This window comes from Hypanus sabinus, chromosome 5, assembly GCF_030144855.1.
Source record: "Hypanus sabinus isolate sHypSab1 chromosome 5, sHypSab1.hap1, whole genome shotgun sequence".
Classification (NCBI taxonomy): domain Eukaryota; kingdom Metazoa; phylum Chordata; class Chondrichthyes; order Myliobatiformes; family Dasyatidae; genus Hypanus; species Hypanus sabinus.
Window position 1 is genome coordinate 55598455 of NC_082710.1, and position 17181 is coordinate 55615635.

Below are 17181 nucleotides of genomic sequence, written 5' to 3' on the forward strand. Positions count from 1 at the left end.
CCTATATATTGACTCCAGAAAAATTTCTGGACACATTTCATAAATTCCACCCATCCAAGACCTTAACACTCTGGGTGGCCCATTTAATACCAGTGAAATTAAAATCTTCCACTAATACAACATTGTTATTCTTACAGCTTTGACTAATTTCTCTACACATCTACCCTCAGGTTCTTATAGACTATGGGTGGGGGCAGTGTCTGTAATACAGCCCCACTGGAGTGACCCTCCCAAGTTCTACCCATATATACTCACTGGATGATTTACCAAGGGTGCCATTTTGAAGCACTGAGATTACATCCTCCCTTACCAAAAAGCATTGTAACTGGTTGCATCCCTGTCTGGTATGCTGGGGCCATTGTAAAGGATCAGCAGAAAGTTGTAAACTCTGCCAGCTCCACCAGGGCACTTGGATTCCCAAATAGGGCAGCATCCTTCATTAAGAACTCCCATCACCAAGGCCATGTGTTCTCCTCTTTGTTACCACCTGGAAAGAGGCACAGAAGCCCAAAGGGACACACTCAGCAATTCAGGAACAGCTTCTTCCCTTTTGCCATTCAATTTCTAAATGGACAATGAACCCATGAATGCTACCTCACTTTTTTAACATTGTGTCTACTTTTGCACAATTTTAAATTTAACTATGTAATATACATATATATACTTACTTTCATTGACTTACTTATTTTCTTTCAATATTATTATGTATTGCATTGTAGCACTGCCGTTATATTAACATAATATATGCTGATGATACTAAACCTGATTCTGATTCTGAATGTTTAGTGTCTTTGTTTTGTAACTTGGGGAAGGGGTTGTTTGTTTGACTTAGATGTTTGCTTGATTCTTTCACTGTTTGTTTGTAAAAAAAAAAGTTAACATGCTTCAATCACGTTAACAAGAGAAAATCTGCAGTTGCTGGAAATCGGAGCAAAACACAAAAAATGCTGAGGAAACTCAGCAGGCCAAAGTGTCCTGCCCAAAGGTTTTGGGCTGAAACATCGACCGTACTCTTTTCCATTGATGCAGACTGGCCTGCCATGTTCCTCCAGCATTTTGTATGTGTTGCATGGTTAATGTGCTTACTAGCATCAGTGTCTTCTCTCTACTTACCAAATCCATGAACCTGCTTCTGCGTAACACACCTACATGTCCTGTAGAATAATTTGATCAACATGTCCCCGGCATTGTAGAAAGTATAGTTATCATAACTTGTAAATTTCTGTTATGTGCAGTTGCTCTTCAGCATGCTAGAGAGTTGCAAGTATGTGAGGTATTCTAGAATTAAATGGAAATAAACTCACCTGGAAAGCTGGGGTGAGCAGACAATGCTCTGTGGAAGGCATCAAATCCAGCTTGTCCCATAGTTGTGGGAAACAAACAATCTTCAAGTGGTGATGCCATGTGGTGAGGACTGGCTTGCCGCATATTTCTAGAAGCCTCACTGTATTGGGGTGGGTAGAAAGTTTGCAACTGGCCATAATAACCTATAAAGAACAGAAGAAAGGAATTATAAAAACTGGCATCACTTTGAGAATTTAGTTTCCTTATACCACACAGAAGGAGCTTATATGGCCTCCTGAATCCATGCTGGCTCCAGCTGAGCAAGCACATTAGTCCCATTCCCTTCTTCTTATTTCCTCATATTAATGCTTCTCATCTGCTAATCAACTCCCTTTTGAATATTTTGCCACTTATTTATGCTAGGGGTAATTTCCAACAACCAATTAACTGACCAGCGCATCTCCACTGATACTCACACAGTCACATTGAGAATGTGTATACTGAAGGTCAGGATCAAACATGGGCCCCTGGAGCTTTGAGACAGCATTCTAACTGCTGCACAACCATAATATTTTGTATTTTGCTACATTTATAAAATTAATTTACCAAATTCTGGGAGTTTGTAAAATGCTTCTAAACACCATGCCAAGATGAACGTTACCTCTAGTCTGAGAACATCTCAGCCATTATTTGGTAAATATGGGGAAGATGATTATTTGGAATGCCTGTTGGTTGGACAAGATGGTGAAACCTGTGAATTAGTTTTCAATATATAAAACTGGCATATTTTACTGTGCTAGGCACCAATAAAGGAGGAAATGAATCAACATTTAACACTGGAGTAAAACAAAATTTATTTTATCATGGGCAATTTCACAATGACTATTGAAAATAGTACATTCTCTGTATAAACATTTGAACGGAAAAGTGCTGATCAACTTCAGAGACAACATATCTTTAAAATGACTAAAATCAGCTGTTCTCAATGTTCAGCACAAAATTACAATGAATTAAATGTTACACTTGCTGGAAGCAGACTGCTTTGTAAAAGGTTACAGCTGAGTCCTATTACAAGAGCAAACTATCAAATCCAAGCCAGCTGGCACAGCCCATCAGATTGGTTATTGAATACATCTTTCACATTGCCTTGCTCTCATTCCACATCTTTGCACCCTCTACAACTTCCTATTCACAATGTACAGAATCTTGAAGTATTATTTGTTGCAACCAATTGTAGCCAAATAACAAAAATCTTCATCATGTGGAAGTAATAGATTAAAGACAAGATTAATATTGTCTAGTTCCAGATTAAGTTCAATGTGATAAGGAGAATATGCAATATTATCAGTTCTGTTGAAGGGATTTGGCCCAAAATGACGACTGTACTCTTTTCTAGATGCTGCCTGGCCTGCTGAGTTCCTCCAACATTTTGTGTGTTGCTCAGATTTCCAGCATCTGCAGATTTTCTCTTGTTTATATACTGTACAATATTTTCATTATTTAAACAGTAGTGTCAAATCAACAAATTTTAAAAAGTGTATTTTAATCTCTCCTCTTTCGGTAAAAATTACATTGATAGCATTAGTTCTTATTTCTGATACTTTATAGTTTCAGCACTCATATTTTTACATGCTGTAGGTCAAATGACAATGATAGCTTAGGCTATGAAATACACATTGCAGAAATGGAAACTCAACAGGTCAGGCAGCATCTGGGCAAATGAAAATGCCAGATGGACAAACGTACAGAATCTCCTATTGCTTGTATCAGCTTGCTCCATTAGCCTTGCAGTCTGACCAACTAAGAGAGTTGGCCACTTTTGGACTGCATGTCGGACCAATTTTTTTGAAAACGGCTGTAAATTCTGATATTTATATTTGATTTACTTATCTGATTATAAGATATTTCCCAACTGTGTGCCAGCATCAGGAAGCCTTGTTCACTGGCATTGTTTATTAAAATTAATAGATGGAAATTCATGCGCAGAGCACTTGCAATTTTCTAATATACATAGTTGGCAGTAAATCTTTGTGCTATTAAAATATGAAAACATTTTCCCGAATCCCCACCATAATGAGTGTCAGATTAAACCACAGTCCTGTTCCTGTCAGTGATTCACTCAGCCAGAACTTTCTCTGTACTCTTGAGCTCCAAAAACATTCAATGGGAATAGATTGCTCTGCAGAGTTTGCCCACCATTACCTAATGCAAGGACAGGGAAATTCTCAAAAGCTGGAACGTAGTTGATCCAATGAGTGCTGAGTGACTGGAAGCCCTGTTTTCTAACCTGCAAAAAATGTTAACTACTAGCTTTAAAAATTGTACAGCATTGAAAATGGCCATTTGGTCAAACATATCTACGGTATGTTGACCTTTGGACTACATCTATACCAATCCTATTTGATCCACAGACTCCTATTGCTTGGTAGCTCATGAGCTTAATTGATGCTCTGAGATATTGTGAGAGTACTTGCCTTCACATCTTCTCAGACAGTATGTTCCAGATTCCAACAAATCTAAACATCTTGCCTATCACCTAATATTCAACCCCTCTTGTTTTAGATAACCTCACCAAGGGGAAAAGATTCTACCCTATCTACCTTTTTCATAATTTTGTATCCCTTTATCAAGTCACCCCTCAATCTTTTAAGTTCCAGAGAAAAATAAAGACCATCCATCCAATCTCTCCCATAACTGAAATTGCTCCAATCCAGCCAACGTTCTGGTGAATCTCCTCTAAATCCTCTCCAGTGGAATCATGTCCTCCTTTTAGTGAGCAGGCCAGAACTCCACACAAGACTCCTGGTGTGGCCTAACCAATTAATTTAGGAAGCTGTTACGACATCCCTGGACTCATATTCTATGGCACACCCAGTGAAGACTAGTCGCCCTTATGTTTTTATGCCTCAACACCTCCCTTAACATCTAGATCTTTGATCTTCTGATCAATAGACTGCAATCATTAAGGACTGGCAGTAACACCTCCACTGTGATTCTTCTCAACACTAGTATCCCAGAAATTTGCATCCTCAGTCCTCTACTCTACTCACTGAACTACATTCATGACTGCATGGCCAAAGTCTTCTCCAACTACAGGGGTTCCCTTCCTGGACCCCTCGGTTAATGGTAGAGGTCCCTGGCATACAAAAGGTTGGGAACCCCTGATCTAGCAGTTTACAGATGATACTACTGTAGTGGGCCGAATCTCAAATAACAATGAGTCGAACTACAGGAAGAAGATAGTGTCTAGTGAGATGATATCATGACAGCAATCTTTTCCTCGATGTTAACAAAACAAAAGAGCTGATTATTGACTTCAGAAAGGGGGAGGGGCTTATGCTACTGTTTATATTAATAGTGGTGAGGTTGAGAGGGCTGAGAACTTCAGGTTATTCAGAGTGAACATCACCAATAGCCCATCCTGTTCCAACCACATGGACGCTATGGCCAGGAAAGCTCACCATTGCTTCTAATTTCTCAAGAGGCTGAAAAAATTTGGCATGTCCCCTTTGCCCCTCTCCATAGAAACCATTCTAACTGGATGCATACATCGGCTTGGTACGGCAACTGTCCTGCCCATGATCACAAGAAAACGTAGAGAGTTGTGAAAACAACTCATGACATCGTGGCAACTAGCCGACATTCTCTCTTCAACCCCTTCCATTAGGCAGAAGATGCAAAAGGCTAAAAGCATGTATCAAGAGTCTTAAGGGCACCTGCTATTATAAGACTGTTATCTTGTATGAAAAAATGGACCTCTCCTCACAATCTATAGTGCTATAGACTTGCACTTTACTGTCTACATGCACTGCACTTTATTTTGCAACTGAAATACTTTATTCTTCATTCTTTTGTTGGTATGCCTTATTATACCTCCATACAACATTGTAATGAAATGACAACTGTGTATTGAAGTAGTACAAGGTACAACAATAACAGACTATACAGAACACTAGACATGTTTTTCTCTATATCTCGTTATGCAACAATAATAAACCAATTTACATTCTTCATCACCCTATCTGTGCTACCACTTTCAGGGATGTATGGACATTCTCAAAGGCCCTACTATTCACACTGTACATCTTACACATACAGTACCTATAAAAAGTATTCACACCATCACTATGCTTCATGGTAAGGATGGTGTATTTTTGATAATATGCGGTGTTTGGCTTATGCCAAACATTGTATTTAGTCTGATGGCCAAAAATCTCAATTTTAGTTTCACAGACCATAGAACCTTATTCCAGCTGACTTCAGAGTCTCCTACATGCCTTCTGGCAAATTCTAGCTGAGATTTTCTGAGGGTTTTTTTCACCAATGCCTTGCTTTTTGCCATTCTCCCATAAAGCTGTGACTGGAGAAGCACCCCCCCCCCCCCCCCGAGCAATAGCTGTTGTATGCACAGTCTCTCCCATCTCAGTCAGTGAAGCTTGTAACTCCTCCAGAGTTGTCATAGGTCTCTTGGTGGCCTCCCTCACTTGTCCCCTTCTTGCATGGTCACTCAGTTTTTGAGGATGGCCTGCTCAAGGCAGATTTACAGCTCTGCCATATTCTTTCCATTTCTTGATGGAAGTTTACTCCAAGGGATATTCAATGACTTGAAAATTATCTTGCATCTGTTTCCTGACTTGTGCTTTTCAATAACCTTTTCGCAGAGTTGCTTGGAGTGTTCTTTTGTCTTTATGGTGTAGTTTTTGCCAGGGTACTGACTCACTGGCAGTTGTATCTTCCAGATACAGGTGTATTTACTGCAATCAATTGAAACACCTTGACTGCACAAAGGTCTCCAAAAACAGATCTCCATTTAACTAATTATTTTACTTCTAAAACCACTTGGCTGGACCAGTGATGTCTTATTAAAGGGGGTGAATGCTTACACAATCAATTTTTTAATTTTTATAGTTGTAATTAATTTAGATCACTATGTGGAGATCTGTCTTCACTTTGACATGAAAGAATCTTTTTCTGTTGATCAGTGTCAAAGAAAGTCAAATTAAATCCACTGTGATCCAATTTTGTAAAACAAAAAAAAACATGAAATCTTCTAATGGGGTGAATACTTTTTATAGGCACTGTATTTGACTTTCCAAAATGTATCAGATTGAAATTGTCAGAAATAATTTCCTGCTCGGCTTTTCAGACAACAGTATCATGCAGTAGTGTGAGAACATCTTTATCGCTATCTTCAACAACACAAATTATGTCATCTGCAAACTTACTTATCATATCTCCTATATTAACACTCAAATTATTTACCACAGATGTCAAGATCCCAGCATTAATTCTAGCATTAACACTGGTCACAACCTTCCAATCAGAAAAGCAGCCTTCCATCACCACTCTCTGCTTCCTTTATTACTGGGCCAAATTTCAATCCAATTTGGCAGCAAGCCTTAGATATGATGGGTTCTAACTTTTTGGACCAGTTACAGTCAGTCATTAGATTGGGCATTCCAGTCCATTATGCATGATCATAGAGACATCTAATTACATTCCTCCAGAATTATTTGAGTTTATAATAAATATGTGATACTTCATTCTTGTCAAAGTTATTTGGTCATTTGGCTTTTAGGCTTTAATGGTACAATTCAATAAAGTTTCTATTAAGTATAAACCACAGCCTTCCAAGACAGAGATATGAGGATCAACAAACCAATTATATCCCTAACAGGTGAAACTGAATGGTGGGAACAGGATTCCCTAAAATATGGATGTATGTATTTTTTAAATGGATAATGTTATGCAAATCAGCTAAAAGGAAGCTGAATGTAGAATTAGTCTGTGTAGAATTAGTCTGATAGTCTGTGAAAATACCTGATTAATATCAAATTAAAATGTAGAACTGCAGACTTTTTACCAATGCAAGGGATTCTGTAGATGCTGGAAATTTTGAGCAACACACCAAATGCTAGGGGAACTCAGCAGGTCAGTCAGCATCCACTGATTTTGGTGGATGGGAAGACATTAAGGATGAGGTTTCAGGGTACTTGGAGGAACATGATAAAATAAGCTGAAGTCAGCATAGTTTCTTAAGAGAAAATTTTGCCTGACAATTCTGTTGGATTTCTTCAAGGAAATCACAGACAGGATAGACAGAGGAGAGTCAGTGAATGTTTACTTGGATTTTCAGAAGGCTTTTGATTTGACATGGTGCCACATATGAGACTGATAAACAAGATAAGTGCCCATAGTATTACAAGAAAGATGCTATCATAGATAGAAGATTAGCTGACCGGCAAGATGCCATGAGTGGGAATAAAGGGGTCCTTTTATGGTTGGCTTCTGGTGACTAGAGGCATTCCGCAGGAGTTGGTTGGGACTGCTTCTTTTGATGCTATATGCTAATAATCTGGATGATGGAATTGATGGTTTTGTGGCCAAGTTTGCTAATGATACAAAGATGGGGGGAAGGATAATATTGTTGAGAAAGCAGGGAGCCTGCAAAAAGATTTGGATAGATTTGGAAAATAGTTCAGTAGGGAAGTGCATGGTCATGTACTTTGGTAGAAGGTACAAAGGTGTAGACTTTCTAAATAGGGAAAGAAATTCGGAAGTCAAAGGTACATGGGTATTTGAGAGACTTTATGAAAGTCCCCTAAAGTTAACGCAGGTTGAGTTTGTGGTAAGGAAGGCAAATGCAATGTTAGCACTTACTTTGAGAGAAATAGAATATAAAAGCAAGGACTCAATGCTAAGGCTTTATAAGGCATTGATCAGATGGTATTTGGAGTATTGTGAGCAGTTTTGGGCCCTTATCTGTGAAAGGATGCATTGACATTGGAGAGGGTCCAGAGGAGGTTCACGAGAATGATCCTGGAAATAAAAGGGTTAATATATGAGTAGGATTTGATAGCTCTGAGTCTGTACTCACTAAAGATTAGAAGAATGTTGCGGGGTGAGGTCTCATTGAAGCCTATCAAATATTGAAGGGCCGAGAAGAGTTAACATGGAGATGATGTTTCCTGTAGTAGGGGTTGTGGTAAAGGAGTTAGGAGAGAGTTATCTAGGACCAGATGGCACATCCCTTCAGAAGAGAGATGAGGAGGAATTTATTTAGCTCAGGGTAGTGAATCTGTGGAATTCATTACCACAGATAACTATGGAGGCCAAGACATCAGGTATATTCAAAACAGAGGCTGATAGGTTCTTTGTTAGCAAGGGTGTCAAAAGTTATGGGAGAAGGCAGGGGAATAGGGTACAGTGGATGATAAATCAGCCATGATAGAATACTGGATCATACTCAACAGACTGAATGGCCTATTTCTGCTTCTCTGTCTTATGGTCTTATAAATCACAAAATATTTCTTTTATGTATATTCTTTCCCAATTGCTGTTTGGAGGAGAATAAAACTGGCAGATGCTGTGACAATTGCAGTAAGTGAAAAGCAAATAGAGACTGTAGTCAAATGAACAGAGTGGCAGCTACTATTGACAATTTCAGAAGCAAAAGTGTGTTTCAAGAGAATATTTTCTCTGTTTATCTTCTACTATTTTGAAGGACTTGGCAATGTTGATCTCTGGTCAGGTTTTGTTTGATGTACATAATTTTTTTCATCATAGAGTTTAAAAAATTGTATTGCTATCTTAAACTCTAGATTTATCAAATGCAAGTCATTGAACTAGGTTAAGCATGATTTTACATGTTCTTCTTCTGCTGTATATATGATGAAAATATCACATCACAAACATGACACATGATGTGCCAGTCAATTTTTTTTGAGTTAACACAGTGAGCAAGTAATTGGTCTGACTACACATAGATTAGCTAGTCATCTGACTGGAGCAAACAGCTCTGTTGTGAAGGAAAGAATTTGTTTAATGGTGATTTTCAAGTCCTCAGAACATCATCAGGCATAATGCAGAAAACAAAGAAGTACTTAAATATATTCAGTATCATAATGTACAGAAATAAAATAGATAATTTACTTACACCAATATTTGTTAATGATAATTGACTGAAACAGTCATTCAGTGAGGATTAGTGTGGTTGGTTGAGGGATAATTTTCAACATCCCATGAGATCTCTTATAAGTATTCAAGAATACAGTGATTAATATTTATTTTGGCAACTTGAAAACAATATTTTACATGAGGAAGGTAAGATTTCTTGTCTCATCTAAATGAGATGTTGTAGTTGGGTGCAGATGGGACTACAGGTAACATGCTGAAGTTGTCCAACTACAGCACTGAAGGCAAATTTGCTTGTTTCAGCAAAGCTGAACTGCAAGACAGTATATTGGATTCATCTCTTGTCTGGCATGTAGAACCGTGGCCCGGAAGTTCTTGATGTAGGATGTGTAGTGAACCAAGACAATTCTCCTAGAGTACCAGACCATTGACCTTGTTAAATTATTCAGACAACTGGGTGCTTTGTTCAAAGTCACAAGAAGGAACTAAGAGCAAATGAGATACTCTGTGACACTAGAACTGTTAGATAAATATAGGTACTTCGGATTTTTAAAAAATTCAAGACTGGGTCCAAGTGTAGAGTCTATGTAGATTACAAGCAGATAGGTCATCTAAAGTTATTACTTTGCATTGTCCCTTTTGCAATGCACTGTTCCATGGAAGCTGTATGGCATTAATCCAATGGGGAACAATAGTTCCATACAGAGAGCTCTTAGCAAATCTGGCACAAAGAATAATGCTTGGAGAAACACTATGCAAGAGGAGAAATCAAGTTCAGTGAGAGATATGGTCAAAAGCAATTCATTATTAACTTTAGGACAGCAAAATCCCAGATCACAAAACTGGGTTTGATGTAAATGGAGCACAGAAAAAAAAATGCTTGATTTCCCCAGACAAATCAGCTACAGCTGAAAGCTGCGTCTTGCACAAAGCCTCAAGACACCAAGTTTTTTAATTTATTTAAAAAAACTCGCTTATACATGGTCATTTCTTTTCTCCAAACACTTTGTAAAATTTTGTATACAAAGATGGCCCAGGTTTTCAATGGCCATCCATTGCTATCAAAGCTGCAACTGTGCCAAGCCAAGCATAATTGAACCTCATGTAATGCTTTGACAGTACAAACAGTTCAAATTTACTGAAACATGCTGTTCTGTGTGTGGGTTCTCCTTCATTGCCATTTTGCACCTTTTTACTGTAACACATCAATTTCAGTTTTATGTGCCAAATAAATAATTTCCACTGTTTCAGCAATAAATGTGCATAACTTAAGCAAATATCTGACAGAAAGACAATCAGTGGGCCAGAAAATTTAGTATTAATGACTCAGTTAAATGTGTATGGAACTCCTGCCAAAGAGCTGTCTTCTGTGGTTTTTGCACCCAACAGCTCAAATATCTGTCACATATTCACGGTTCTTTATAAAAGAATATAAAATGGCTTTAGCCCTTTGCTATGAATTTAATGTATAAGTGGTCTTGAATGTGACAGATATCTTAAGATGCAATAACTGACAATCCTGATTATCATAAACTGTTGAGGGTATCTGGTGTTGAAAGGCTTGAAACACCTGATGACCCCAGATTACATAAATGATGATGTACTCCAGTACACCCTGAAATGTATCTCAGCATCACTCCCTTTAAATGTTGTTCTTCAGTGGAATGTGTATATTAGTGGTCTGCAGAGATGAATTTAGTTATTTCTGAACAGAAGCAGGGATGAGTTCTTTGTTTAATTGCTAATGAACATTCTGTCAACTTCATGAGAACTGATCATTTACTTAAAGCTATCTGGATCTGTCTTAAGTGCCTCATTGATTTAAATAAGAACACTTAGTTTTTCTACTCATTCCTGCGTTTTGTCGGATATGTACAGTTTACACATTATTATAAAAATATTAAGTCCATTAAGTTATTCCCTTTTAAATTGAATTTTTCATCAGCATCAATCATATTTTACAGTAATAATTGCTAGCAGGAAAATATTTAGTAATTAAAAATTTATTGAGTGATTACTGAATGATTTTGACACGTTGGTAGTTTAACCTGTTGGTCAGTGGAATTTACAGCTGCAGTGGGGCATAGGGGGTTTTAGGGAGAAGTGGTGAATTGTTAATGGGTAAGCTGTCTTCAATATATATTTAAAGCTAGAAATAACTCAATAAAACAAACTTGCACACACACCAAAATATTCTCTCTTCTGGGAAATTAGGAAAGATTGAGGTGGAGATGGAGTTAGAGATAAAACTGAACATGATTTGTCAGGGAAAGATTCCAATTTTTTCAGCCCCCAAGTTGAAGAAAACAAACAAGACGGATTGAATGGATGGCAAAAGAGCTTAGATTTAAAACTGGTTATGCTTATTTATTGTTAATATAATTTATTGGCAAAAACACAGAATTGAACCCTGTAGCTATACACAGTAATTTGAAGAAAAACTGGAAATTAAAGTGGGCATGAGATGTGTGTTGAATGGCAAAAGAGGGCAGAAAATATCTATTGTAAACCAAAATCACAGCATAAACATGAGTAAGTCTGCAGATGCAGGCAATCCGAAGAACCATACATAACAATGTTGGACAAACTCAGCAGATAAGACAGCATCTGTGGAAATGAATGAACAGTCGCTGTCTTGGGTCAAGAACCTTCTTCATGACTGAGAAGGAAGGGGAAAGATGCCAGAGGGGAAAGAGGATAACTGTAAGGTGTGAAGTGAAGCCAGGTGGTTGGGAAAATTCAAGGGCTGGAGAAGAAGGAATCTGGCAGGAGAGAAGAGTTGACTAGGGGAGAAAGGGGAGGAGGGAATGCAGGTACAGCAGGCAGTGAAGAAAGCTAATGGCATCCTGGCCTTTATAACAAGAGGAATTGAGTATAGGGGTAAAGAAGTCCTCCTGCAGCTGTACAGGGCCCTGGTGAGACCCCACCTGGAGCATTGTGTGCAGTTTTGGTCTCCAAATTTGAGGAAGGACATTCTTGCTATTGAGGGAGTGCAGCGCAGGTTCACAAGGTTAATTCCTGGAATGGTGGGACTGTCATACATTAAAAGATTGGAGCGACTAGGCTTGTATACACTGGAATTTAGAAGGATGAGAGGGGATCTGATTGAAACATAAAAGATTATTAAGGGATTGGACATGCTGGAGGCAGGAAGCATGTTCCCGCTGATGGGTGAGTCCAGAACTAGAGGCCACAGTTTAAGAATAAGGGGTAGGCCATTTAGAACAGAGATGTGGAACAACTTTTTCACCCAGAGAGTAGTGGATATGTGGAATGCTCTGCCCCAGAAGGCAGTGGAGGCCAGGTCTCTGGATGCATTCAAGAGAGAGTTGGATAGAGCTCTTATAGATAGCGGGGTCAAGGGATATGGGGAGAGGGCAGGAATGGGGTATTGATTGTGTATGATCAGCCATGATCACAGTGAGTGGCGGAGCTGGCTAGAAGGGCCGAATGGCCTACTCCTGCACCCACTGTCTATTGTCTATTGGAGTCCAGGGGAAAGTGACAGACAGGTGAGAAGAGGTAAAAGGTCAAGAGTGTGGAATAGAGCAAAGGGGAGGGGAGAGTTTTTTGTACTGGAAGGAGAAATCGATATTCATACTATCATGTTGGAGGCTACCCAGATGGGATACAATGTTTTGCTCCTGTGGGAATAGGAATCGGAATGAAAATGTTCAACCTCAAGGAAGTTCTGCCTGTGGTGGATGGAGCTGAGCTCTTCGACAAAGAGGTCCCTCAATTTTTCTTTCTTATTTCAATTTCTAAGTGAAGACTACTATTCCGACTTGGCAAGGATTTCAAATAAGAACAGCTTTAATCAAATTATGGAAGATTCATAGCATTCCGCTCAATCTTGTTCTTCTGTTTATATGACTTTTGACAGGATTCAGTATCAGCTTACAATCAATCATTAACATTTCAAGCATTCTTTATGCATAAGTAAAGCTAGTGAGCTCTGACTAGTAACTACAGGAGTACTCTTTATGTAAGTGGCAGCATGCTCAGATGCACTGACCACTCCAGGTCCAATCAAAGATCTATTTGTTTGCCCTGTATGTCTCTTATGATCAAAAAACACTGCTGGATACTAAGAGCATCAAGTTCTGCAGGATTCTCCCATCAGCAAATTGTTTGATAGTACTAGAGCTGGACTTGTGCACTGTTGTTATGTTATCGCCTGGATTTGCTACATACCATTGAGCAGAGACAATGCATGCTACAAAAAAAAAGGTGCGAGTGATTGTCTTGGATGTTTTTATTGTGATCACATTGGTAATGTAGAATACTGCAAGCTGCGTTGCCTTGGTTGTTGTGTGGATATGGCCAATGTGGCTTGGAGTTGCCTTTTGGCAGTTGCCAGTGAGGGAGATGCTGGAGCTGGCTGTTTGCTGCTGGATTTTGAACTGGGTTGGAGGCTGGCCCCTCCCATTGGTGTTTTTGTCCGGTCACTCAGTGCTGTCCTCTGGTGTTTGCTTGGTGCTGCCCTCCGGTGTTTGCTGAGTGGAAGGACAAGCTAGATGAGGACAACTCAGAGACTTGGACTATATTATTTTTTCTCTTTGTGACTGAATGCTTTTTTCAAAAATCATTTACTGTATGTGCTATTTGTGCTTTGTGCTATGTGCAGTATGTTGTGTAGTGATGGGTGATGTGTTTTGTACCTTGGCCCCAGAGGAATGCTGTTTCATTTGGCTATCTTTGCCTGAATGATACTTAATCTGGAAAGTTGATTTAAATTTGAAACTTGGAACTTACACATAGGGAAGTATCACAGCTGATCCTAATCACTTCTCACCTAATGTCGCTGAACATACCACAAAACCATACGATATGTGAGCAGGGTCAGCCCATCGAGTCTGCTTCATCGTTTCATCATGGCTGATCCAATTTTCCTCTCAGCCCCAATCTTCTGCCTTCTCCCCTTATCCTTTTGTACCCTTGTTACATACCCACAGTTTGAACATGGGACAGTGGGATGATGTAATGGTCTTGTGAGTGGGATGATGTTATGTCATGTGATGTCATGCTCCAAAGGGTATTTAAACCAAGCTGCGATGTGTAACGCAGTTCTCATTTTTATTTTTGTGCAACGTTGTTGTTGCTGGTCGGAGGTCTGAGGGTCTACCGGTTTTGTTTGTTGCATGTTTATTTTTCCCTTACAGTCCAGTATCGGAGAGTGAAGGCATTACCGGAGTTATCCGCGTTCAAAGGATTGGATAAGGTTAATGTCGTTCAGTGTCTTGGGGAATGATAGACATTTGTGACTTCATTTAGGAATTGTGGCATGCATATTTGAGTTAAACCCCTGCAAGGTTGGGAAGGTTTGTGCAGTGACCGCCCTCCAGTCAAAAGGTCAGTTCCTTTTATTTCCTCGTGATTTCTGCAAACAAGACATCTCCCAACTGTGGAATCAGCAGATCGTTGATACTTCGAAGGAATCATTTGTTTTGGGGAAGTCTCTCCTGACTGACTGTATAAATCACATGGACTTTTGAATTTATCACTTTAAGTTTGGATGAGAACTCATTAAGAACAGTTTCCAGGTTTGAATTTTTGTGCCGACTAACTGTTAACTTCCAGTTAAATTACTCGTTTGTTTACTTTTCTAAGTTTTGAGCACAGGTTAATAAATCTCAGGACTTGTTTTAAATCTTGTCTCAGTTTCATATTCATTGCTGCTGCATTTGTAATAACCTGACCAAACAAGGGTCTATCAAACTCTGTCTTAACTATATCTGTGACAAAGAATTCCATAGATTTACCACTCTCTGGCTAAAGAAATTCATCTTTGTTCCCTCTCTAAAAGGATGCCTCTTTATTCTGAGGCTGTGTCCTCTGGTCTTAGACTCTCCCATTGTATAATAGAATGTTATCAGGACTAGGAATGCTGGCTAATTTTTCCACTCAAATTATTGGAACAATCCATATTTTGTGCTTATTGTTACCATCATGGATGAGATCAGGCAACCAGTGCTGCAGGGGAGTTGAGCCTAGGGACTTCGTAATTTGACTCATATGGTAAATGTAGCATGTTAGGAGGTGCTAGTAACCTTTGGCCTAAGATTTGTAGAACTTTCCACTCATGGAGAATCTCTCATAGAGTTTGAATGCTATAAGGAGTCACCAACTCACTGCCATTGCAAACTGTATTTAACATGCTAGAAAGAAAAATAGATGGAGCTTTTCCCACCCCATCTCTTGCTCCTCACTATTCCAATGATGTCCTAATCTCCGAGGTTCTGTTTTAATCTGGGAATACATTTAATAATTGAACCATCACAGCGGCCATTTGTTTTAATTAAAATATTCAGGAAATGCAACTTTAATTTACAACAGTATTCCGAAAGAGACTTTTGAAATGTTTTTCATGGCAAGATTATTTTGCAGAAACTAACTAATGTGTTGGAACAGGCACAACCCCAAACATCTGTAATGTTTTAATATTAGCAGAACATACAGGAGAAAAAAATGCCATATGCAAGAGAATATTCTCCAAACTATAATAAGAAAAGTTGAAGAATTAATGTGCATTATCCTCCATGATAGAGAAATGAAAAAGAAGAAAAGAGGAGAAGGGTAGGAATGGAGAAAATATTCCATGAAATTATTTTGTCCAAATGCAACAAGTGTACGATATAATAAAAAAATAAAAACATTCAATTCACCAATGCCTGCATTTTAGTTGCAAATACTACTATAAATATTTAATTATTGGACAGCAATCAATGCTGATTGTGGTATAGCTTATGTTTTAGAATCTGGATCAAATGTACTCATGAGAGATCCAGTGTGAAAATGAAAAATCTAGGACCATGTGTAAATTGCTAAAGTGCTTGGCACCGAAGTGGACTGTCATTGTAGATTAGTGGTCACCAACCTTTTTAAGCCCAAGATTCCCTACCTTGGACTTAGTGAAAGGTGAGATCAACCCCAGATCGATTAGTCACATGCATGTGCACCAGGGCAGAAGAGACCGGAAGTAAAACCCCACAACCCGGAAGTAGAAATAATGTACAAATACCGGGGATACCCATCCTTTTTCGCACCGTGGTCGGGTTTAATAATGACAATATTCTTGCGGACCGGCTGACTGGGGGGGTGGGGGGGGGGGGTGGTGGGTGTTAAGCACAAATGGAATACAGCGATACTCGAAGCAGTTTCCTTATGTCCAGTCTGTTCCGCAATTTAGTTTTCACGGCTCTCAGCACTTAGCTTCTGTCCCGCTGGCTCACGTTTTTTTCCGCTGAAAAATCTCAGCGGGTTTGTCTTTAAGTGCGAGGCGCTTGGACACAGGGTACCAAAGCAGTTTTGAGGGCTTCGTCGCCTCATTAGACAGCCTCCCCTCCGGGCCCGAACTCCAGCCTCCCACCTGCCACCAGCTGCCTTGGCCAGGTGCAGCTGGTCGTGGGTGGGGTGAGAGGATGAGGTCAGGGCCAGAGGTCCCCGTGCTGGGGCTGCGGTGGTTGCAGTCTGGAGAGAGCGACCGAGCAAGCAAGTGATGAGTGTGACAGGATGCGCGCCCACCCCCCTTGTAGGATCTATCGGCCGACAAAAGTTTGTTTCAGTAGATCACAGCAAGGTTCAAAGGTGGCGTGACAGGGAATGAGGAAAGGTGTGGCTGACTCATATCGTTTCCTCGTGGCCTGGTGGTTGGGGACCACTGAATTATACTGTGTAGTGTGGGGGAGCTACATGCATGCACACTGGGCAGAAAGAACGGAACGAAAACCCCACAACCCGGAAACAATCTCTCAACAGTATTTGTGTATTTATTTTTCATTTTTTTCGGGATCTACTGGGAAAGTCTCAAAGATCAACAGGTTGGCGACCACTATTGCAGAGAAATAATAAGATGCTGATGCCTGTGTTATGGGAAATGACAAATCAGCAGGTAGCTTTGTTGTAAGGGACAGATCTACACAGGAGAAAGGTATATGGAGTCAGCAAACAATCCTTGTTAAACAGTATAAGGCTTTCAAAGAT

At 39.5% G+C, this 17181-nt stretch overlaps 1 protein-coding gene across 1 annotated transcript in view; it reads right to left on the reverse strand.

Moving 5' to 3' along the window:
• The window catches only part of glis3 (GLIS family zinc finger 3), a 485132-nt gene that overhangs the window by 26268 nt on the left and 441683 nt on the right, over positions 1-17181 (reverse strand). Inside the window, exon 10 of the mRNA XM_059969975.1 lies at positions 1305-1487. Within this exon, the coding sequence (XP_059825958.1) occupies positions 1305-1487 (183 nt within the window). The remainder of the gene's footprint in view (positions 1-1304; positions 1488-17181) is intronic.